The sequence below is a fragment of the Sphaeramia orbicularis genome, chromosome 24, assembly GCF_902148855.1.
Source record: "Sphaeramia orbicularis chromosome 24, fSphaOr1.1, whole genome shotgun sequence".
Classification (NCBI taxonomy): Eukaryota; Metazoa; Chordata; class Actinopteri; order Kurtiformes; family Apogonidae; genus Sphaeramia; species Sphaeramia orbicularis.
In genome coordinates, this window is record NC_043979.1 from 32578223 (window position 1) to 32604416 (window position 26194).

The 26194-nt window shown below is 37.2% G+C and overlaps 1 protein-coding gene across 2 annotated transcripts; it reads left to right on the plus strand.

Annotated features, from left to right (window-relative positions):
- Positions 1–124: 124 nt before the first annotated feature.
- pals1b (protein associated with LIN7 1, MAGUK p55 family member b) lies at positions 125–25742 on the plus strand. Of its 2 annotated transcripts, none has more exons than XM_030128457.1 (14): positions 125–361; positions 5052–5533; positions 7270–7478; positions 11449–11526; positions 16077–16187; positions 17064–17225; positions 17722–17799; positions 17886–18069; positions 20268–20339; positions 20517–20585; positions 21423–21584; positions 22605–22807; positions 23061–23171; positions 24767–25742. In XM_030128457.1, the coding sequence occupies exons 2-14, from the start codon at positions 5206–5208 to the stop codon at positions 24941–24943; spliced, it is 1944 nt and encodes a 647-aa protein (XP_029984317.1). In that variant the 5' UTR covers positions 125–361; positions 5052–5205; the 3' UTR covers positions 24944–25742. The 2 variants fall into 2 exon arrangements, with proteins under 2 accessions (XP_029984317.1, XP_029984316.1); XM_030128456.1 differs by having other exon boundaries at positions 126–361; positions 16065–16187.
- The last annotated feature ends 452 nt before the right edge of the window (positions 25743–26194 follow it).

The following is a 26194-nucleotide window of genomic DNA, read 5'->3' on the forward strand; positions in this document are numbered from 1 at the left end:
GTTCAATGTGCCCCTGAACTAGTTTGACACACCTGGGCTGCTTTATGAACAATGTGGGTTGTTGATCCTCATCTGACAAACAGGGGGAGCTGTAGAGCCCTTCTGTTGCCAGGGAAACGGCTCACAACACCGGCGCAGTTACACAGCAATGGCTACGAGTGTCCCGACGGCGCCTGGACGAAACTCAGCGCAGGAGCTGAATGCGGTCTCGTGAGGATCGAAGGACTTTGTTTGGGGCATTTCCTTACCGTCCGAGAGCAAAAAGTGGCAAATTTCCAGAGATTTGGATTATAAAAGGACCATAAGGAACCCTACCGACTTTTTTTTTTTGCCAAACAATCAACAGGCTGTCTATAAAGTGGTGAGTACGCGGAGCCTGACGGGACGGCTACCGTTAGCTACGCAAAGACGTATTTGTTGTTAGCGGTATCAGGCTAGCGTTACCTCTGTCACTGCTAGTTAGGCTGTTACTGCTGAGAAGTGAATTAAAATGTCGAACTAAACAAACCAAGCAATGGAATTTTTTTTTTTTTTGCTCTCAATGTATATAAGCCTGTTGTGCTGGCGTTGCTTATCTCAAATAAATAAATGCTAACCCTTCGCTCCTTGTCGAAGTTAACAACATAACATAAAACTGATAATAAAGTCCCATAGTGCCTTTCACGTCGATTTTTTTTCTTACCTTAATTTACCTGAAGACGAGTTAGGAGCTGTTATTTTAAGCTATAAATGTATGACTAATAAATGAGAAGTTCTTCCATCATTCAATGTCACGGGATAATCATGGTGTTGGAGGATAAACCCTCACAAATGTACTTTATACATCATTCAAATGACTTTCAGCTCTGTTTCAATGACAGTAGCTAACTTATTATAGAGATGGGTAGTTATTCTGCAATCACACAGTTTATTACAACACTAAACTCTCTTTTTTTATGTATTTAAATGAGTGTGTTGTCGTGACAGGGTGGTTGCTCAATAATGTTTTGACTTGTAAGGGAATGACTTGTGAGAACATGTGAGAAAACTCCCATAGAAAATGTTCTGAAACGTTTTGAAGGGTAAGTCGAAGTGTTTTTGCACTGTCACCCTGTTCAGCTAGTAGACAGGTTAGACAGATTAACACTAGACTGTCTACCTGATTACACACAATGCATGTTTAAAGAAATATGTGTATGTATTTATTCATTTATTTATCAGGGATAATACAGTGAAATATTAGTGAATAGTGGACCTGTGCAACATCTGATGAGTATGGTTGTTTGCAACTCCTGTCCCTGGCTGGGCTTTTCAACAGAGAAATAAATTTACGGTATGAACAACAATAATATGAAATGATATAAACAATAGAACAAATAATATAGAAGATTATTCACATCTACCACACACTCATACATTCACACACTCAAAGGAAAAATATAAGATTTTGACCTTAACAAACTCTACATTTTAGAAGTGGGTACATTCTTGTTTTGTTTTCAGACTGTTAACCTGTGCTGTTTTGACATCTTATCAGTTATATTTCATTTGGCATTTTGTTCCAGATGTGACTGTCCTTTATGGAGAAAGTTGACTGTCCAAGTGTGGGATATTTTACAGTTATTGCTGACGGAGCTCCAGGTGACTCTGATGCCATCCTGACTTTTGATGAAACCATGAAGTGGCTCTAGTGCTGATTTATTAACACATTAGTGAGTTAATTTCAGAAAGCAGAAATCAGTGAAGCTTTCAGAACTCAATAAGTTATATTTTTACAGGATGTGACAGTGATGCCAGTGAATTGGCTTCTTGTTTATAATTTTCAGAGCTTGTATAATGAACCTATACATTTTATCGTAGAAGGAGCTGCTTCAGCCCAAAAAGTTCCATCATAGCATGTATACATTAGGGCTACCTGGTTTCGTTGGCAGTTTCATATTATTTTGAAGCAGTTTAGATTCTTTTTCCTCTCAGGTCATATAATTGTCCAGACACCAGTCATGCTGCCTACGGTGCTTTGTCTGGCAGGAGATGTATATGTGTATTCATGCTTATTTTTCCACCTAGGCAGTCCACTCCCTTTCCAGCATCCCTTCCAGTGCTGTTGTGACCACTCGAGCTCAAGTACAGCATGAGATCCTAGGTCTAATTAAGCCCACAGGAACAGATGGCCCGTTGGCAGTCTTTGCTGTTTGTCAGCCTTACACCGCCACTCTAAACGAAGCTAAATGCCTCCGTAGGGGCGGGGTTTGGGAGCTTGGACCAAGAGCTAGGGGGATAGACCTGCCAGACGTAATTAGCTGTGGGAAGTAGGTTGAAAGGGGGGCAGGGCTGCCTTGCGCTGGTAGGTGACAGGAGTGTATGACTGGCTATTTGACAAGCGCCTCAGAAGTGGCTTACAGTGACAGAGCCATTAACCCTTATGGCTTTACTCTATTCAAATTGACTCTATAGATGCTAAATGTTAATAAGGAGACTTGAAAATATGAAGTATAACCCTGATGAGAACAAATGTGTAGAGGTATCTGACAAGCCTGCATTCATTCATTCATTTGTTTTGAGCAGAAGAAAAAACTAAATTTTTTTATGTGTACAAGGAACTAATAGCAGAGCAAATACATTAATAAATAGAGGCGATCAAGACAATATAGCAATTGCCAGGAACACTAGTAATAACAAAATAAATTCAATAAGTATTGCTCGAAAAGGAGTGGGAAGAATAAAACTTATTAAATCCCACTCCCACCTTTCATTTATACAGCATAACACATTACTTTTGCTTTTTTAATGATAAAGTTATATCTTTTTAGAGTTCTAATAATGTAAATAACAAATAGTAAACAGATTAGGACAACTGATATAGGCTATATTACACATAGTAACTATCTAATTGATAGTCTGCATAACTAATAATATATATTTCAACAATAATCATATGCCAACATGGTAAACAACGGCAAGCACATACCAACAAAGGTAAGAAAGAGCCAAGGATGGAATGGCCCAGCAATCAAAAATAAGCCCCGCCCTCCCTGTATTGTGACCAGACCATACATTTGTACAGTGCTTTAAAACTGGATAGTTTGGCATTGCTTGTGTTGAAGGCCCAGAACATTCCACAGTTTCACCCCACGTACAGACAGACAAAAGCACTTCCTGGTAGTTCGAACCTTAGGTAGTGTAACATTTCCAAAGCCTCTTATGTCATAAGTACTCTCTCTAAGTACGAAAAACCTTTGTATGTTATTTGATGGTGATTTGTTAAATGCTTTAAATAAGATTGACAAGGTATAGTATTTCACAAGGTCATGAATCTGTAATAAGTTTGATTGAATAAAGAGATTATTACTATGCATTTTTAAGTTGTAGGTGATTTGAGGAAGAAAGCTACCAACATGGTATTTAAAGCAAAGCTAAAGTCATGAAAGAGGAAGACGTGGCTATCTGTTGTTAATGCAGAACACTGTGCAGAATACTCACATTTGTCTTTGTGACAATTTTTTGTAATAATCATTCTACATTTTATGAAAAACATATAGATAGTATTTTCCCACAGATGGAACATAAGCCTCCAGTAAACATCTTTCAGCTATACACCAAAATAATCCAGATTACTGTGTGTAGTATACCTAAAATAGACTACAATCCACTGCAGTCACAGGTAGTAGTGTGGCATGTATCACATTTAAGTAATATCTTTGTTTGGCTAGTTGGCCAGATAAGCTAATCAAGAGGACAGAGCAGTTAGGGACAGGTGTACCCAAGCAAATGGCGGGATGAGGCTGAACTGAAGGGATTTTAGGTGACAGAGGCCAGAGAGCTTTTCATAGTATAGGTTAGATTAGTGGTGTGATAGCTGAGAAGACGTGGGAGCAACTGTTGCCTATTGATCATGCAACTGGGTGAAAGTGAGTGGATAAAATTGGCACTACTGGTTAAAAGTTTTAGAACATGGAAGTTAGACTAAGCCCTTTTAATGTTTATAATGGTAATGGTATGGCCCATTGTATTTTTCAAATTTTAGGAACAACCTACTTCCTACAGTGCAGGACTGTCCAAATAATGCCTCTGAAGCATACTCTTTTTCTCATACTACTTTTGGATAATCTTGCCTTGCATCAAATGTTTTAGTAGGCCTATACTCTTTTTTTTTTCCCTTAAAGTGTTCTAAATTCTAGTATTCAATACATTCCATCTTAGAATATTCTACAATTCTCTTATATTCTAAAGATTTACTCTAGAATGCAAGAATGTTTGAAAAGAATATTTTAGAAAATGCTTGTATTCTAAACATACAGTTTGACTTGTAGTATATATTACTTTAATATTAACAGTCCAATAATATGATAGTTACTATTGCAGTATTAATTTATTCATAACATTCTAGTTATCACTTTCGCATCTTTATTTTTTTTTTAGTTTATTTTATTTACATTATCAGGTTATCATTATCACTGGCAAAATATGTAATTATTTTGTCATTTTTCCTAATGTCACTTGTGTAGCCTATATTTTGGTGTTGAACTAAGATTTAATCATTTTATTATTAAAGCTGCAAAACCCCAATAATAGACCTGATTTCATCAACTTCCACTCATAAGTAAAAATCAGCCTGAAAAGAAGTCATCATTTGACATTTATCCTGACACTCATCAATATTATGATCACATTTATACTCATATTACTAAATGTTATATTCATCTATTTAGTAATAAAAATGTCAATCGTGCACAACATTAATATTTTTCAGATGATATAATCTTTTTATTATATTATATAATATATAATATAATTATATAATATAATCTCTTTATATTATTATTATTATTATTATTATTATTATTATTATTATTATTATTATTATTATTATTATTTTATTATATTAAGAAATGCAGATTTAATGTATTAATGGATTGTGTCATATCAGTGCTTCTGAAAACAAAACTAGTCAAATGTAAACAGGCATATACATAAATGTAAACAGGCATATACATGTAATTAAACTATTGATTGTTTCCATACAAGTAATTTGACAAGAATATTAAAAAAAAAAAACTCTGTTTGTTTTTCAGGATGACAGATCACAGACTTACATAACAAGACTACATCTTTTGCTGGCATGCAGTCATTCCTGGTTTGAGCATTTTCACCAGTGGTTCCTCTTCATGCTCAAGCAGGTCTCATTAAATACTGGGCTGGTTTGAGCTGTACACCGCTGCAGCAGGGATGATCACATCCCATATGAATGGCTATGTGCAAGAGGCTGCTGGTCAGGCCAAGAGCCACCGGGAGAGGGCCGTGGACTGTCCAGGGGAGGAGAATACCCTCGTCAAATCACCACAATGCAGTGCTCACATGGAGAGGATTAAGCACTACCAGGAGGAGCTGAGGAAGAAAAGGGAGGAGGAGAGCAGGGGGAGGCACGAAATTGACCCAAATGCATCACTGAGGCTGAAAAAGCTGGCACAGAACCCGAAGGTGGGCATCGACAATCCCACCTTCGAGGGGAGGGAAAAGGCTATGAAAGGCACCGGCTCCCAGGAACCTGTAGCTGGTGAGTGAGGGCTGATGGGTCTTTATAGGGGTCATGATTGGGGGATGAAGGCTGGAAGGTCATAAAAGAGAGCAGGGGAGCGAACCTCAGAGAAGAATAGGTGGTTGTGGGGTTATACAAAAAAACTAATCAAATCAGAACAATGACACTACTGGGGGGCTGAGAAGAAAAGGAGACTGAATGAGGCTGATGTGTTTTAGGGTCTGATAACACTGGACTCAGGAGCACAGAGCTATTACACTGACAGCAGACAAAGACTGTGGCATTTACAGCACATAAGATAAGCCACATATGAAGTTGTTAACCCTCAAAGACCTAAACAGTCACTGGCAACCAAAAGTATCTAGTGATCTAAAACATTTTAAATCCTATATACACTTATCGTATTAATACATTTAAATAATTCAGGTAAAATGTAGTTTCTCTTCTTTTCAGCAGCATCTGATTTAACTAGTTTGGATCTTCAAAGGCTCTGTAGTTAATATGGAAACATTGTCATCTTTTGCAACATTGATTCATCAATAAAACCTATGCGGTTTGACAAATGACATTGGTTTTAGACTTCAGTTAGCAGAAAAAGTCAGTTTTTGATATAATAACCTTTGAATTACCGCTGAGCTTTTATGAACATCTACATGGTCGGTAAATTCGATATAGAAAATACCAGATTTTCACTGAAAAATGCAGAGGTTTATATTATGATAAATGGTGATAAATGACTTAAATTAGATTACAACACAAAAATTAATTTAGAAATTGCCACAAAAATAGTTCTGGATCTTTAAGGGTTAATGTACACAACATCAGACCTGTTTTTGAGAGTTTCCTTAATCAGCCTGTGTGTATGTAGCCTCATTTATCTGAGTATTGCAGTGAACGGTAAATATGAGTAATATGGGTAGGCAGTATATTGAATAAACTTGATTTATTGAAATTTTGCCTGTTGAAAAGCTTTAAAAATGCTTGAATCATAAAATTGAGAATTATTTCCCTGGAAATCTTTCTTGGTCAATGTAAAATCAAAATTGAACCTGTTTGCTTCTGGTGATATATAAATTGTGAATGTTGCTTGTCATGCAAGTGGTGCAACAGAACAGGTTAACCCCCAGCACTACACACAAGGGCACTGTTCCATCCACAGCTTGGCACCACCCAAGACAATTGGCTTGTTTGTATTTCTATAAACCAATCACAGTCTTTCCTCCTCATCTTGAATGATAATCGGTTAAGTTGTACTTTTCTCCAGCACTGGCACGGCACTAAAACAAAGTTTGGAGTTAGATCACTAACAGCCTGAATTGAGAAAATATAGTTCTTTGATATTCGTCATTTCTCTTCCTTCCCTCTTTATATAAAGATTCAGAAATACACCATAAAACCCCTTTAGACCTAAATGGTGTGTACCATGAAAAGCTATAAATCTAGTTCAGGATCCAGCTGTGAGCCATTTTGATTGAATTAAGTTGTCATAAATTGTTTATGTAGTTTTAACTTTACTGAGGTCAGTATCTATCACTTTTATTTTTTTTTACTTTTGAAGTTTGCCTTTGAAAGGTACAAAATGAGCTTACCCACATACCTCTATTTCATTCAAAGGTTATGTTGTCAGAAATGACAACAAACAAATGCTGACATTTTTATGAGTAGAAATTTCCTGACTTCTGCCATTTTGCCTGTGTATATCTCACTGTTTCTTCGCTGTACTGTTCCCCTCACTCTATCTGCCTCTGTCTCAGAACTAGAGGAGCTGCTGCAGGCTCTGAAGTGGGCGCAGCACAGTCTGACTGATGCCCAGAGTCAGCAGGATGTGGAGCTGTTACTGCAGCTCCTCGCCAAGGAGGACTTTAGGAATTCCTACAACATCTACACTGTTGTGTCGCAGCAGATGAACAGAGTCAGCCCCACCTCACCCCTCACAGCACAAGCTCAGGATCTCTGCCAGGAGGTAGGAATAATTTTACAGCGACATCTGAAAGATGGAAATAAACCATTATTTGTGGTTGCGCGTAGATTTTAAAATAAAAAGTTAAAGAAAAAGAAGCTCAATGACAGCTGTACTATTCATTTAAACTCCAATAGCTTATACTCCATCTGTCACCATAAGCAACCAGTGATAATAATAGAATATTGATTTTGTTAAGTTTTATACAGATGACATCTATTGCAATTGACTTTTATTCATTATTTGTTATATGAATGTAAAGAAATTCAATTGGACTGTGTCGGTAATATTCATGTTTTTGAGTAGAATGCCAGTTTGTTGTATGTCAGGAAGAGGCTACACATTTATTAAGAGAAAATTATTCTTTTTTTATGCAATGATTTCAATGTGCACACCAGCTTTAGGTAGCCAGCTGGAAGCAGATGGGTTATCTTAAGGATGCAGGAGTGCTATTTTCTTCATGTTTATCTAAATGTTGTCAGGTATGAAAAAACTCAAACTGGAAAGTGTAACTGGATTCCTCAATTACTTTAAGCAAATCATTTAGATACAGTTTGTATAGGAATAATTCTGTCCCAAGCTTTCTTATCCATATAAGTGGTTGATCACTGTAATCATGATCACTGTAAGTGGCTTTCCTCTGTGTAAGTATTAAGTATAAATTTGTAAATACAAATAGGTTTAGTGTCCGCAAGTCCTGATAACAAACACTCTAGCAAATAGAGTGACTTGGGTATCACACACAATTTTTTTTTTTACTGATTTCTGTAATAATGCCAACATTTCATTTTTATTCTGTCTGAGCAGTAGCTGATACAAAGAAGGCCCAAAGGTTGTGTTGTTAGGACCCATAATTTCAGTCAAGTATGTATCTTAGCAAATTAACAGGTAGAACATGAATGCATAGATGGAGATCATGATTGATTCTGTAGAGTTGCTTCAAAAGCCACAAGAGTGTGAAGAATTATGAAACATAATTTGTCATCGGGCGAGTGACAAAATGATGAATTTATGCGATGTGAGGGGGCCATAAAGGTAAAAGTGAAAGAGTCAAATGTAAGACACTCAGATGTGGACATGAAAATGGAGCCTCTACCTTTATGACAGATAATGAAGAGGAAGACATAATGTAAAGACAATACTTGTTTTTTCAATATACGCAGTATAATATGAGTATATACGAATTAATCCCTTTCACAAGTTACTGTTTCCTTGTTAAACAGCTGACAGTGCTATACCTTAAATCTTGGCAAATGGATTGACAGGCAGCAGGAAACCATCACAGTTTTCAGATTTGAGTGGGTGGGAATCGGTTCACCTAACTTCATCGTTGTCAAAAACCAAGTCAGCCATGACTCTGCTCAAGCAAAGCAACAATAATTGACTTGTGTCCCTGCAGAGTCAAACCTCAGCATGTCAAATGTTCAAAAGCAGCCTGTCACACAGAGCCAAGTCATCGCAGAAAGACAGAAAATGTGATATGGCTTGCTAAGTATTAAGTAAAAGCTCAACACGTCTGTGACAGGCTACACCCACAATAGGCACTAAATTAGGATTAGTGTCAACTTCTGATATGTGTTACATGAAAGAATGTAATACAGGGTTCTCAGCACATTCAAACTGGTAGTGTGATTTTAGCTGATGGCTAGATGTGTAAGAGTCAACCTTGTTTTGATGAAACAGGCTGCTATGAGCTGGGTAGAGTTCATGCAAAGGGCAGCGCTGCTACAGAATCGCTATTCTCGTACTGACAGGAGAGGTTGAAGATAGAACTATGTGAGAGCTGGGTGTGATGATCTGTTTTGCCTCACACACAACACACAACTGTCCTCCTGCATACAGTAAATCAGTGTTTGCACTCACCCACCAGGCATCGCTCCCATAGTGCTTAACCACGTGTAATAGTTTGAGCTGCAGTGTGTCTATACTACGTGGCTATGCTGTCTGACACTCAGATTGGCCATTGGGTGAACTAATCTCCCAGCAGCCCTTGGTCCTGGCTGAGCAGTGCAGCACACTGCAGGAAGGAGGCCAGGATCTGGGCAGCCAGAAAAAGAATCTCCAGCGGCTTACAGCATTGTGGCCCGAGGTGCAGCACTGCTTGGGGGGGAGGGGAAAGTGCGTCACCTTGTTAGTGAGAGCTTTGATTAGTGTAATGGATGAACTAAGCTCTAAACAGGAGAAGAGACAGAAGCAAAAAATACAGCAAAAGAGAAGCAAAATATATACTGTCATAAATCAATAAACAGTCTAAACCACAAACAATAGCATCTTCCCACCAAATGACAACATAAGAACCAAATGATTAAAATAGAACATTATAACAGAGAAGGGAAAAGAAGAAAAGGAAGAAAATAGAGCAGAGTGGAAGGTTTGGAAGGATATGGAAGGGAAGTGCAATGTGCTGCAATTCACATCAGTACTTTCCAAGTCTATGCTGGTTTAATTTGGTTAAAATGTTTGCACAACCACAATTCCAAAAAAAGTTGGGATACAGTAGAATGTAAATAAAAAGAGAGTGCAATGATATGTATATCCCATCTTATCTTATCTCAAAAGCCAGATTTTGTTCACAATAGAAACTAAAGGATAGATCAAATGTTTAAACTAAGAAAATTAGCAAAAAGACCCAAAAAAAAATTATTTTGAATTTGATACCAGCAATACTTGGGGCACTCTATAAACATTTAGGAACTTATGAGACCAGTTTTAGGTTAGGAATGTTGTTCCATTCTTGTCTGTTATAGGATTCTAGCTGCTCAACAGCTGTATCATATTTGTCATTCATGATGCACTGACAAACCGGTATATACCTTTCAGCACTAATGACACATTTTCTGCATTTTCAAGCTATTCCATCGACAATAATACATCTTCGTACCATGAGAGTTATAGGCTTTTGAGAAATGACCATGGATAATGAGTCCACCAAAACCAACAACTTCTTTACAATGCAGTGAAGACTGAGTACTTTTGTGTCTGGAATGTGAAACCCTGCTCTGACTTATTAGGACACCAAATACTATGTACCTGCAATATTTGTACTGTATGTGAGGTTTTCTGGTATTGTAACATTGTATATAGTGTTCTGTGGTTTTACTTGCAATGTCATACGGACATTGATTTCTTGAAATATCCTCCTGAGACCCAGCAATGCATTTTTGTCCTCTGTAAGGGACAAAAGTTTGACAGTCTTACTTAAAAAGTGCTGTCGATTGCAAAGGACCTTCCATTACTAAATAAATAAATAAATAAAAATAATTTTCTGAAAAAACTGTTGCATCATGCAGTTTCCAATCAAGACAATTGTTTAATGTAACAAAACTAAAACTTTCACTTACCTGGGTCTCAGGAGGATATTATGAGTCCGTTTATTTCTATACCCTCTCTGATTGGTCGGTACTTACAGTATTATTTATTATCAAGCAGTGTTTTTGTTTTAAAGCTGAACAGTTTTTAGCCCATTACGTCCAAGTCACAGAGGAAAACATGTGACAGATGGACCAATAGTCCAGGCTTAGTGCATGTATAAACAACAGATAGTTGCATGGTTGTGCAGAAAATCACATATACCGTCTATCATCACTTTGTTGCATATCATTAGACTAATTTGAGAAATCTTCATGGGTCTTAGGAGGAAGGAGGACACATTACCTGTAGTTCCTGGAACTAGAGTTTGAGTGCTGAAGGTTGCAGTTACTTCGGGTCTAAAGCCGGCTTATGTGTCACTTGGATAAAGTGAGCTAGTAACATTTTTTGCCCTAAGAATGAGCATTGCAGCTAGTGTCTGTCTTTCATGCAATTGTTTGGTTGCAAAATATTAATGTATAATATGCAGATTGCAGTTCACCATTACAGTGAAAGAAACACATACAAAGCAAAAACTTTTAAGAGTGGGCTTGGTCAGAAAATGGTCAAGGTACTTTCCATCCCAGTACTATTTTTCCTCTCATTTCTGTGTGTTTGTTTACAGGTACAGAGGATCCTCCAGTCCAGCCAACAGAAGGAGGGTTTGGAGCTCAGGGCTCTGCTCACCAATCCTCATCTACAGGTCAGATGTCAGCTGTGATTTACCATAGCTCTCTTTGACCTTGACCCTTAGCCTGTAATACAAGACGACTCAGCAGAGCTTTACCATAGAGCAACACATTTATTTAAATGCTAATAATTGGATTTCTATCTGGATTTCTGTGTGGATTCTAAGAGGGTAACTGTTTCTCATCAAAGGTCAGGATCATAGTATAGGCTATTTCAGTTTATAGGAATATGAAATGAAAGCTTAAAGTCAAATGAAGGACAAATGAAGGACTTTGTGATCATATGTTTTTGGTACAGATGCAGCAACTGGCCCATAGCATTATGATGTCGCAGACTGCTGTGCATTAAAAAAAATAATTTTTCCTTCAGAGCCAGCATGTCATTTAAGAAATCCTTCTACTTGTATAGACCTTTTTCACAACTTCCGTATTTTTGACCGGAAATATACAATTGTCACTGAATTCTACCTTTTCACCTATCAGGGCAGTTATGGCCCAAGCAAAGAACAAGAGTTTTTGTAGCGTTCCAGGTTGCTCTTGTTATGCCCAAAAGCAGCCGTATCTGTCTTTTCGTTCTTTTTCTCTGGACAATGAGGTTAGGTGGACATGGATTCAGGCAATCCGGCGGGATGAGGGACCAAAGTTTGTGATTTAAAAGGGTAGTACATACAGTCGTGGACAAAATTATTATAGACCATCAAAAGTCATCAAAAACAATAGTTATGCAATCAAATACTAACTCTTGTGTGTATCATGTGACTAAAACAGACAGAAAAGAAAACATGAAAGGCCTAAAAGCACTGTTTTTGTCAGTACAATGCCATAGCTACTGATGTAAGAACTTAAGTGATTTTGGTTATCAAGAAAACCATGGAAAATGGCTAGATATCAGCTCTGAAATTAAACTGTTATGAGCTATTTTTGTTGTTATCATTGTATTTGTCCAAACAAATGTACCTTTAGTTGTACCAGGCATTAAAATGAACAAGAAATTGGAGAAAACAAGGGTGGTCTAATAATATTTTCCGCGACTGTATGTCTGCAGCAGACATTTCATGTCCGAAAGATTACATGCTGGGAATCACAGTTCACCGCCTGAAACCCGGGGCTGTTCCTAGCCTTTTGTAATGGAACAGCTTCATTCAAAGGAGACTATGATACTTTAGTAAGGTTGGCTGTACATTATACATAAATTATGTCTAAGTAAACATGCTACTGACTTGTCATTCTAGCCAGCAGTTCACTAACAGCCTGATCGCTCTCTACTTACCTTGATATTTATGGACAAATTCCTTGTGGAAAAATTTGTACCCTTCACTGATTTTGTTCTTTTTGGTTGCGGAATTTTCCTTGCAACATCAGCAAATGCAATATTTGGCAAATCGATCAGGCAGGTTGTGTACACTCTCTTATCCATTTTGTCTGACTGTGTTGATGCTTGGCAGGAAGTCCTTTTCCGCAACGATTACGTATTTCCGGCAAGTGTGAAAAAGGTCAATAAAGTTGCTTTAAGCAGATACTCGCCTCACAGATCAAACTTTCCATGACACATTAATTTTATCTGTAATTAAAGCCTATTATTTGAGCTGCAAAAAGTAGAAATTTTCAAGGACAGCCAGCCACAGTTTGTATGAAAGATTAATGTAGCTGGTCACAAGAAAGGTCATAATGGAAATTAGCTTGTAATGCGGGTCAGCTCTGCTAATGAAAAAGCATGATTGGTGTATTTTCAAAGGGAAAGTGCATGTTAATTTCTTCTTAACTGATTAAGAAAAAGCATCAATGAAAATGTAAATGATCTTAATGGTTCATCACTTGAAATGTTGAACACACCCTGCAGCTTTGGTTTCTTTGCAACTGTGTTTTATACAACTGAGTCGAGGTAAATGGAAGCTGTGTCTTAGATTATAACACATAAAACATAATTGTCTTGCTACAAGGGGGTATCTTGTTTAATTAAACAAATACTAACAGAGGGTGTTTGATTTAATATATTATATAATCAAAATTAAAGGATCAGACTGGGTGTAATTAACCTCTGGAAATGAGGTCAGATATTAGTGTGATAATCAGACTGAAACAGAACTTATTCGCAAATAACACTAGTGTCACTCTTGTGGAACTCTTCTTCTACTTATTTAGAGACAGGATATTGTTGAATGATAAGTAAGGTCTATTTAATTGAGATCTTTTACCATTATTAGATTACAATACCATAGTTATAGTCAACTGACTGCACTGTTAAAATCTTTATTCTTACATATTTAACCCATAAAGACCCAGTGCTAATTTTGTGGCAGTTCCCAAATGATTTTTTTCTCTCTATTTAACCTTTCTTAAGGGATTTATCACCTTTTATTACATTATTATCCTCTGTATTTTGCTTTTGTTTCCGAAAATCAGGCATTTTCTTTTATTTAATTTATTGATCATGTAGATTTTCATAAAATCTCAGAGTAAAGTCAAAGGTTATTAAATGAGAAACAGAGAAAACTAAAGAAAAAGTGACTTTTCCAGCAAAGATAACCATAACTGAACATAAAAAAAGCGTCTCCATCCACTGTCATTTATCAAACTACATAGGTCTTACTGGAGAATCAATGTTGTAGAAAATGACAGCGTTTCCATGGTAACTACGGAGCCTCTGAACTTCCAAATGGGTCATATCTGATGACCATGAAAAGATGGAAAAACTGCATTATACACCAATTATTTACATGTATTGACAGGTTTCAGTAGATCAGCAGTTATTCAACATTTTAGGTCAGTCGATGGTGTTGGTCGCTTTTGGTTATTTGGGTCTTTATGGGTTGATTTTGGGTAATTCTGCCTAAAATCATGTATGTGCCTTTTTGTATGTTCGCATGAAAAGCATCAGACTGCATTGCTTTGAAGAGGCTTGAACCCTAGATGCTCTACGTTGTCCATTAAAGCGTTAGTGATGCAGAAATGTTAGCCACATTATCAAACTGTCATCATCCTTTAGCGTGGCAGTGAGGTGAGAAAAGACCTCAGGTGTATGACTGTGGTGTGATTTCACGGTTGACGATCCTGACAAGGGAGCGCCTGGGGTGTGAGGTTTGACCCATGTGACCGCGTGGGCTACCAGTTCTCCGTTAGCCCATTAACCCTTCTACTGAGGTGTAGCCAGCACGAAGCCAGCGTGGGCAGGGTGATGTGAGGTGAACCTGCCTTGTGGCACAGAAAGTAGAACAGATTATGTCTGTTGCTCTGTGGGGTGCTCAGGATCACAAGTCAACCTGTAACGCACGCACACGTAAACACCATTATCCAAAATCTAACAAGGACGTGTATGCACATATATAAAAGGAGTTCGCTTCCGTCCAATTTCAGGTTTTCTGGAACACGTTTATCTCATCAACTGGGGAGCTGCAGGTGTTTGATGATTGATGGCGGTGGATCCTCACTCTTAAATGCAAATGGAGATTAAGACGGATTGTGTGTAGACTAGAGCTTAGCCTGGCCTTCACTCTCACAGGTCCCCTCCACTGCAGGACAGAGACGCTAATTTGGACCGACGGTTATTAATTGTGGGGTATGGAGCGCTTGTCACATTAAATGAAGTGTAGGGGAAAATCTCTGTATTATTTCTGGCTGAGCGTTGGGTTTTCTGACTGCTCTCGTTAAAAAAAGATAGGAGATTGGATGGCTTTGGGCATCAGGTTCATGGTTACTAATAAGGGTGTAAGGAAATATCGGTTCTGCAATATATCGCAATATTTTATTTCACGATACTGTGTCGATATTAACCAGTACTGTATCGACATTTTTAGGTATTTATTCAAATGCAGATATTGCGGAGGTTCATTTTTGTTTTTGTTTTTTTTGTTTATATTTAATTTATTATTGTTTAACACTTTTATTTAATAATGGTTATTTGAAGCATCCTAAAAGGACTTTTTACTGTCTGAGAGGCAGATGTTAGTTCCTTTGTTGGGAATGCACAAAAATAATATTATGATGTTAGTTTTGAACTAATAGAATATGAACATTTGAGCAGGATCTTAAACCGTAATGTCTGTAAAACATAATTTAAGTTTTAACAGAGGAACATTTTGTGATACAGCATTAGATCCTGTTGTGATCAAATAAAGATGTGTTTAGTATTTGTGCATATTTCTGCTGTAATTCAATTCTTCCAGGAAAAAATCTTTAAAAAAAAAAAGAAACCAACAAAAAAATTGCCTTTTTAACAGTTTCATGATATATTGTGATATATCGTATCGGGATCCTAGTATTGTGATTTGTGTCGTATCGCCAGATTCTTGCCACTACGCACCCCTAATGGTTAAGGGAAGATGTTTCAAGTTTTTGATGACTTTCAATGCCATTTCCAACACCAAACATCAGTGTAAACAAAAGCAGTTTTTTCTCCTTCATTATTTACACTGCCTCACGCTGCCCTCTTCATTATTCCTGTCCATCTGTGTTTCTGTCTGTTACATGTATGTACATACTCTGTTTGTTTGTTTGTTTGTTTGTTTGTTTGTTTGTATGTGCGTCTATGTATGTGTTTGTTTTTTTGTGGCAGGCACTGATGCAGGCTCACGACAGTGTGGCAGGTCAGGAACTGACAGAAGGAGAAAATATGACTCAGTATCTTGGGGAGACGGTTAAACTGGTGCGACTGGAAAAGACCCGCGACACTCCACTGGTGAGATATCATTACTTTGTGTTTATATCTTATTTAACTTACAGAATAATAGTGTGAAGAATGAGTGTTTTCAGTTTTAGTTTATAGTATCAGAGGGTCAAGGGTTACATAGTCTTGAATTTCCCTCTGGATTAATAAAGTATCTATCTGTCTGTCTGTCTGTCTGTCTGTCTTGCCTGGAAATTTCTGAAAATTGATGTCAGGACATTAGAAACTAATTGTAATTTTTTGAAGTCAGTTGCTGTATTTCAGAACCTCCCTGCAGATCTTTAATAAATGAAAAATAGGTTAAAACTTCTCCCCATTGTTATTCTGAAATGTTCAATAATCAAAATAAAGTAGTTGGATTAATTTAACTAACATGATGAAATTAAATGTTGTGAATTCGGGGTGCTTTCAGCCATGTTGCATATAAGCTTGTCAACTATAATAGACGTGTGAATGTTGTATTTTAGTTTCAAGTACTCACACAGAGAGGCATGGCTGGGTGTGAGAACCAAACCAACAAGCCTAGTTCTGTACACACCCAAAACCCAAAAGGTTGTAATGGGTATAATTACCAGAATTATGAAAACTGAAGTGTCTGCATGCCATTAAATTGAAAAACTAGCAAATTTTGATCCTCATCATCCATTGTTATCAGTTTTTTTTTTGTTGTATCAGTTTTGTGAAAGAGCATTTCCTTTGTTTTGTGCTTCATCCAGGGCACATCTTGTTTTTTGTATTCAAGTCATCACCTCCTTTTATACTTGAGGCTGAATGTCTTTATGAGTTCACGCTGCTATATTGTAATAGTTATTTATTATGCATCATTTTGTTTCTTGTTTTGAGAGATCTCTGTTATCTCATCTCTGTGGGTGTCTGTCTGCTCATCAGGGTGCAACAGTTCGTAACGACGTGGACAGTGTGGTGGTGAGTCGAGTAGTGAAAGGCGGAGCAGCAGAGCGAAGCGGTCTCCTCAGTGAGGGAGATGAGATTCTGGAGATCAACGGGATTTCTATTCGTGGGAAACATGTCAATGAAGTTCATGACTTACTGGTGAGGCTCAGGGGTTTCCCCTCGTATATTAACGTGAGGTTTTTTTTTTTTACAGTTTTTTTTACAGACATGTGATTTATCTCGCTTTAAAACTACGTTTCTTTTTTCCTATTTGTTGTAGTAATTAGATGGTTGTTGGTAGTACTGATGTCCATATCCTCATACATTATTTTCTCAAGTCACAAATGTACAATACTTGAAACTATAATTTTCTGTGGAAACTGTGGAAAAATGTGTCATATTCCCTGAATAGGTCAATAACATCACAGTCACCATAAATCATAAAACGTAACATTTTAAAATGTATTTATGAGAGAGTTTTTTTTTTTTACTTTCACCCATGCCAAGTAGAATTTAACATATATTAAAAACATTAAATATACCTTGACAAAAAGTAATAAAACACTTCTGGGGTAGTAGGGGCATACAGTCAGTAGTTTTATGGAAATGCAGTCCCTGTCATGTTTAATTCATTGCGTCTCATTTTTTCCATCAGCAACAAATGCAAGGCACTCTGACCTTCCTCCTCATCCCGAGCACTCAGATTAAACCTGCCCCACACAGGCAGACTGTGGTAAGTCTCTAATGATGTACCGTGTGTGACAGTACTTGTCTGCATGCATGCAACACCAACCTTGACATAGTAAACTCTTTCCTCAGATGCACGTGAGAGCTTACTTTGACTACGACCCTTCGGATGACCCCTTCGTGCCTTGTCGAGAACTGGGCCTGTCTTTTCAGAAAGGAGACATCCTTCATGTCATCAGCCAGGACGATCCTAACTGGTGGCAGGCCTACAGGGACGGAGACGAGGACAACCAGCCCCTGGCTGGACTGGTTCCAGGTAAGGATCAGACCTGGGCTGAATATCAATATGTAGTTCAAAGCTTAGCAAGGGCAGCTACAAGGACATATAATATACCCATGAGAAAATCTAACCATGAATCATTTTTAGTTATTGTCAGATGTTAAATTATGTGTTTTTGTGATAACATGCACTTGACAAAGTTGTTTTCTAATGCTACTATTTGATCACATCAGAAATTACTTTGGAAAAGGTTGAAATTGCCAAATAATACCTGTGTTTTGAGCTCAAAGAACAACATGTTGTAATCTATGCAATAAGTCAAGCCATTTCAAGTTAGAACTTGTGGACAGGCTTAGGAGATATCACACCGAAAGAGAAAACTTCGAAGGCAACAGAGCACCGATACCTGAAAAAAAAACACTAAATATAAGGCTATTTAAAAAACTGTTTTTAGAGTACACATGCTGATGGCCATACTACAGGGTGAGTCAGAAAAAACGCTCTTTCCATTTAAAGAAATTGTACTGCTAAAACGGAAACACTGATTTTTCTTTTGACCATACAGTCATATTGATGTGGTTATTGAGCATGTCTGGTGATGTAGTCATAGATTTATTGCATTGCATAAGAGAGAGAAGGTCCATTGTTTATTGGGCACTGAAATACCTGCCAACACAATGTATGCCACAGTGAACAAACTTGAAATTGACAACAATTATAGGAGTCGGGGCTTTGCTTTCACACTCAGGACATAGGCCTACATGACAGTGCCCAGGGAGTTTTCATCATGGCAAGACCACAGCGATTGCAGGTATTATTTCCTCATCGAGTTGTCTGTTTGGGTCAAGAGAGAGAGTGGCCACCTAGATCCCCGGACTTGACCCCCCTTGATTTTTTCTTGTGGGGGTATCTTAAAAACCGTGTGTATCCGACTGTTCCACAAACTCTTCAGGAACTCCGAAATCGCATCACGGCTGAAATCCAAGCCCTACGACGAACACGAATAGCGAGAAGAGCTGTGTTAGAGATGCGACAACGAGCACAGATTTGCATCAGTCTGAATGGTAGCCAGGTTGAAGGTCGTGCCGGACGACTTCGTCGAGACAAAACATTTTGATGGCGAGTAAACATGCTGTAATGGTTGACAATTTCAATTTCATTCACGGTGGCATAAACTGTGTTGGCAGATATTTCGGTGCACAATAAACAATGGACATTCCCTCTGTTATGCTATGCCATAAATCAATGATTCAATCGCCAGACATGCTCAATAACCACATCAATATGACTGTATAATCAAAAGAAAAATAAGCATTTCCATTTCAGTGGTACAATTTCTTTAAATGAAAAGAGCGTTTTTTCTGACTCACCCTGTAAAGGCCAAACCTTAAAAATTCTGCCACTGAAAAGTGTTTGGAGTAGAAGTTTTGGGTAACAGAAATTTGTACATGCTTTTTTTTATATGAATTACCAGGGCGTACTAAAGTACATTACAATGTACAGCCAGTATCAAGCCGCCTGCTTCATTTGGCATTTTTTGTTATGCAAAATGACAAATGGTTGAAAGGATGAACTACCAGTAAGTTACAATGTTTAAGATTCCGTACAAGAATATACATATGCATGATAGTTTGGTAACTTCATCCTTGGAGCAAAACAAAAAAATATAATGTTTAATATATCAAGAGAAAACACATAACTAGTAAAAAAGTAAAATGGATGATATATCAAATAAAAATATTAATTATCAATACTATTATAACATTAATGACTATGTACATAAGGTCTTCTAACGTATATTTACTCAAGTAGCTGTAGTAGTAGAGTGTGAAAATGATGCCAGGAGACTACTTGAAGGATGTGTGAATCTAACCTGGCATCCCCTGATCAGCCCTGGCAGAAATCACCGCCCATCTGGCATGTCGAGCAGATTAAATCAAACACCCAAGAATTATTTGTAATTACTCTTTGACCCAGGTCTGTTGTAGCTGCAGGAAAATAAGGTTAAGAAGGAAATGGAAAGCAGCATGTCTGAAAAAAAGACAATCTAAAAAGAAAAATCTATTTGTGTTGTTTTGCATTTCAGGTTTTGCATGCAGTTTTGTGTTATCCATGCATTTTACACAATTTACTGAGAGGCATCGATGTTTGAATCCACTACAGGGTGAATTTAGAAGTCTAGTATGGACTTTGTAATGGAGCTGATCATTCTCTTTTGCCTTTCCCATTCACAGGGAAAAGCTTCCAGCAACAGAGAGAGACCTTGAAGAAAACTATAACAGACAGGACTCGAGAGCGAGACCAAGGTAAGAGGATAAAAGGATAATGCTTAGACATTCTGTTTTATTAACGAAATATAATTTGCAAATTCAGTCCCTTGCAGATACATGAAATAGATTTTTGAAGTGTCCGGAGTTTTGTTACCAAATGAAATGATAATCCTCGTTTTAATGCAAAGTTCTTTTAATTTGACGTTGCTCCAGGAAAGCTTTGGTATAAGAAGACTAAGAAACAGAGGAAGAAGAGCACATCTAATGTGAATAAAAATACCGGTAAGACGTCTTTTCTCTTACTCTTTCCCTTTTACAACTTGACAGTTATAGAAGTACTCATTCGAGAACGTGATCCCTCTTTCTCACTAACACACAAACTTCTCTCGCTGTCACTTTGCGTTTACAACGACAGAGCAGCTGCTTCTCTACAGCTGGACAATCTCCAAGCGTCTTCAGTATTTACCTGAAACATTAGCTGGATTTGACATATCTAGTCGCTCTGGCAGCAGCTTGTCCAGACACGACATGTCACAGGTCAGATTAGTCCCACCTTCGTAGACGGATCAGAGGGTGAATCAACAGGTGCCCAGCAGGTGTCTAAAAGGCTTGGAGGGGACCTGTGGTGTTAGTAGTTCACACATAGAAACACATAAATGCTCAGATGGACACATGCGCTGCTCTTGTTGGCCTGATCAGTGGCCAGACGGAGCTTGATGTACGACCTGCTTATAGTTGTCTGATTGCACTGTCTTTGAAAGCACAGGCTGCTCTATACACTAACCACAAAACCTTTCACCAACTCTCTTGCAAAAACAAACAATTGTAGTAGAACTCCTGAAATTCTTTGCTAAAATTCTTTTTTTTGGATTCATTAAGAGAAAACGTGTGACAGAAGTATTCATTTTGACTCACTTGGTAAATGCACTTGCCACAGCTGCTAATGCTTTCAGCTGAATGTTAGTCTTTAAGTATGCAGAAAGAAATGTACTGATTTCATTCCCACCTGCTGCTACGATTTCATCCAAGACCTGTTCTCTCCTTACACTGGTTACCCAAGAGTTAAAAGATGTGGGACGTTTCAGCTGGATATTAACCCCTCCCAAACTGTCTCCTCAGACTACGAGGACGTCCTGACGTATGAGGAGATGTCCCTTTATCACCAGCCTACTAATCGTAAACGTCCTATTGCACTGATCGGACCCACAAACAGTGGCCACGACGAGCTGCGTCGGAGGCTTCTGTCCATTGAACCAGAAAAGTTTGCTGTTGCTGTTCCACGTAAGCCCGCAATTATAACCCAGGCACATGGAAATGTCAAATAATTAAAGAATAACCCTCCTGTCATTTTATTTACACCTATACTAAAACAGAGATTTATAGTTAAATAAAATGTTTTTGATGGGAATTCCCCAAGAAAGTTCAATAACCTCTTTAAAACAGTTGTAAATAACCTTTGAAATCTGGAGGTTGCCACTTGTTAAGCCCTTTGAATGTTTTTGGTAACCATCCATCGCAATTTTTAACCAACACGTATTATGTGTATGTTTCTTACTTTGTGAAAATTAAATAAATAAAAATCCAAAAAAAAAATGTTAAAATGGCACCCTTTACACCCACCGTATTGAAACATTAATCATACCCTAATTGGATACCAAATATATTCTTCCCTTAAAATCAGAGAGTATCATATGAATACTTGTATATTTATTTTTGATGCATATTTCAATGAATGTTGTGATTCCGTAAAGGATTAAAATCAGAATCAGCTTCATTGGCCAAGTATGTGAACACATACAAGGAATTTGGTTTCGGTTTTTCTTAGCTCGTGTTGTACAATTTCAACATAAACATGAACACACTTAAACATAAACCTAATATACACAAAAATTTGACTTGAAACAAGGTCAATGAGTTGAAGAAAAGTATAAAATAAATATAAATAAATGAGTAGATGTGTACGGAGATCTGGTCTGTTAAAATATATGTTTATGTATTTGTGTGTATTATTTACAATGAGGATTTAGGTTGTCAATATGTACAGAGTGCAAATTAGAGTTTTATACAGAGTGCAAATATAATTTTAAGGGTGGATGTACTGACACTGTATGGCTCATGAAGTGCAGTCATTTCAAATAATTTCATATATACATTTTATTCAAAAGAAAATACACTTTATATAAAAAGTCACTGAAAGTATGATAAAAGAATAAACTACTACTACTAGTCTACTAAATTACTGTCAAACTATTTAACAAGGAGTTTAACTCAAGTATTTTTATCTTTATCGGTCCTTTTCAGACACAACCAGGAACCCAAGGATACATGAGCGAAATGGACGAGAGTACCATTTTGTGAGTCGGCCTGCCTTTGAGACAGACTTGGCAACAGGAAAGTTTATTGAGTCGGGCGAATATGAGAAGAACCTGTACGGTACGAGCACCGACTCAGTGCGACACATTGTCAACACCGGACGCATCTGTCTGCTCTGCCTCCACACCAGGGTAAGGCTCGATTGTGACAGTTGGGGGTTCGTCTAAATATCGCTGATGAAATATCACTAATGCTGAATATGTTGATTCCAAAACCATTTACCCTTTTATCCTCTTTTTTTCCTCTTTTTGACTTTATAAAGTTAATAAAAGTCAGTAAACACAGAATCATTGTGATATCTGTTTTGGTCAGTCTGTGTTGTTTTTCTTTCTTTCTTTTTTCTCTCTTTATATGAACCTTCATCTGTGTTCTTCTTTCTGGCAGTCATTGAAGATATTGAGATCCTCCAACCTCAAGCCCTATGTTATCTTCATCGCTCCTCCTTCTCAAGAACGACTACGCACCCTGCTGGCCACAGAAGGAAAAACACCAAAGGTAATTAACATACATTGTTAGAAATTTTGTCCAGTTTATGGACAAAAATTGGGACACTTCACATTCACAGTTTGCTAGACTGTTGATTTTAAATATTATCATGATAAAAAAAAAACTTAATGTCAGTAATTATCATGATGAATGTCAAATTTTTAATTTAACGGATTGTTTTTCTGAGTGGGAAATGACAAAACCAGACGGATACTTGTGATGTTAAAATGATTAATTCAGGCCAGAACATGACAAATGTTTCAGAAGTGTAGAGGTGGAACATTTAAAACAACTATGATGATATAAAAAAAAAATTAGTGTTGGTAATGTTGAATAAAAACAGACACTTAAGATGACCACGTGAACAAAATTAACCATGAAGACAAAATAATAGTTTATCGAGATATAAAGTTATGACTTTTGTTTTTACAAATGTCATTTGTTTCCCACCACCCTGTTAGCACTGAAATACCTGAATTCCGTCCCAGTACTTATACATATATTCCAGTTACTGATGGAAATAATATTCAGATACTTTAAGTAAAAGTACTAATACTACATGTGAAAATACTCCACTACTAGTAAAACTTCTTCATCCAAAACCTTACTTCATGATTCATATGGGTGCTTGAAATCCTTGAAAATGCTTGAATTTCAATGTTGTGTTTTCAAGGTCTGAAAAGTGCTTGAATTTTAGTTTAAGTGCTTGAAACTGCTTGCAATTATAACTCTGTGATGTGATTTATTTATTTATTTTTAATATTAGCTCTTCCAAGTTAGATGGCAAGCCAAAGCTACTAACAGAGAGGTGATACATTTTGAAAAATAAAACTTTACGTCAAAAAAGAAAATTAGTGGGTGTTCTCAGGTCGACTCCAGGTACATTTTTATCTTAATCTTTGGCTCAGTGTGAGTGTTTCTGAAGAACCCAAAGTAGCTGGATAAAACTTTGTGCTCTCCTTTAATTTCTAAACTTTTTGCTATGATGAAACATATTTTTAGATGTTTATAGCATAATACACTGTGCATCATTGTGATAAAAAGTGAAAAAAATTAATCACGAGTATATGTATTCCTGTAGATGTGTATTTTACCCCAGCCATAAGGTGCTGTGCTGGAAAATTTTGAAAATGATCTTGAAGTATAAAAACAAAAAAAAAAAAAGATCTTTAAAAGTGCTTGAATTTGACCTTGAAAAATGTGTACAAACCCTGTTACTTAAGTAAAGGTATGTAAATAATATCAGCAAAATGGACTAAATATGAAGAATAGAGATAGTCGTTGAGCAGTAAAATGGTCCCTGTCAGTGTTTTACAGTATATATGATGTGTTTGGATTCATTTTACTGCTGCATTAATGTGTTTGTTGCATTGTTGATATTTAAGGTTAAGATAATTTGGTTTAATCTACAGCAAATGCATCATAATCTATAAAATCAAGTAACTCAAGTCAGAATCATCATATCATGCTTTTTTGCCTAACAAACGTCATATCATTCAGGGAAATTAAAGATGAGAACATATTCTTCTCTTGTACAGTGAGTTAATTTAGAGACATTGTCTGACTCACCCTCTGGTGTTGGTGTCCTGTTTTTCTGCACAAAGCCGGAGGAGCTGAAGGAGGTCATCGAAAAGGCCCGTGAGATGGAGCACAATTTTGGCCACTTCTTCGACGCGACTATTGTCAACATGGATCCAGACCAAGCTTTCCACGAGCTGCGTAGGCTGATAGATAAGCTGGACACTGAGCCCCAGTGGGTGCCCACCTCCTGGCTGTGCTAGATGTCACAGGATCCCACCAAAGGGAGGACGACTGGAGACTGACAAACAGTGGTAATCTCACTGAATTTGCACTTGCACATTTTCCTCGTTGGTAGAGGAGGTGATCGTTACCACGGGTTACAGGGATGGACTCAAGTTTCTGTTATTTGTTTTTGTTGGTGTTTGTCTTTTGTGGGTGATATTTTTTTTCTGTTTGGTTTTTGTTGATCTCACAGCTTTATGCAAAGTCATTTATCAACCAAATAGAAATATTTCTATCCTATTCCTCATAGATATTTATAATTGTAAATATATTTTTTAGCCAAAAAGACAAAATATTTTATTGTAACTTTTTTGTGGGGATATTTTACAAAACAATTCATAGTGGTAACATCACAGGTATTAAATGGCTTTTTAATAATGTAATAAGCCAAGTTATCTTCAGGTACCAAAAACATAAGAAAGGAAAAGTTTGTTGTCTTCCATTCTGAAATACATGACAAAAATCTGCTGTTACCTGCACAGGTATGGGAACTTCCTTTAAACCAATGTCAGTATTATTTTGTGCTGTTTTATGCTGTGATAACAAACCTCAAATGTGTTTTTTCTCTCTAGCTGGTTATCATCACTATCAGTATGTCATGCTGCAAAGTACTGCTGAGTGTGTTTTTTTTTTTTTTAACCATTGTTCAATTGTATCAATGGCACTGTATCATTTAGAGTGCAGTAACTTCAACAAATCATGTATTACTTCTTCTCTGCAGGGTCTGTCTTATTCATAAGCACAGTTCTGTAAATAAAATTCAGATACAAATGTGAATCACTGATGGATCCTTGTAAATTCTGTGTTGAATTGTATGACAGTGGTAATATCTCATGTTTGGGCTCTAAAGAAATCAGCCACTGCGCAAAGATCAGACTCTTGCTCTAGTACTTCACAGATCAACAATGTGGAAGACAATCAAGGCCACAAAGTCGAAACACTCGTCAACAGCTGCTGAAGCATCCATTGAATGATCGAACATATACTGGACAGATACCATCAGCATCAACGACCTCTGACCTGTAGAAAAGGAGGTCAAAAGACGAGGATGGATGAGCCACAAACTGGAAACTCAATGCCAACACTAACACTAACAGGCAGGTCCACCACGTCTGAGTGTTCAATTCCCATTTTTTACCCAGTTTGAATTATTTATTGTTTTGCTGTTAATGTTATATTTTATAGCGCTAATTCTAGATTTCACTGTGAAGTCACCATGTGCACAGTTT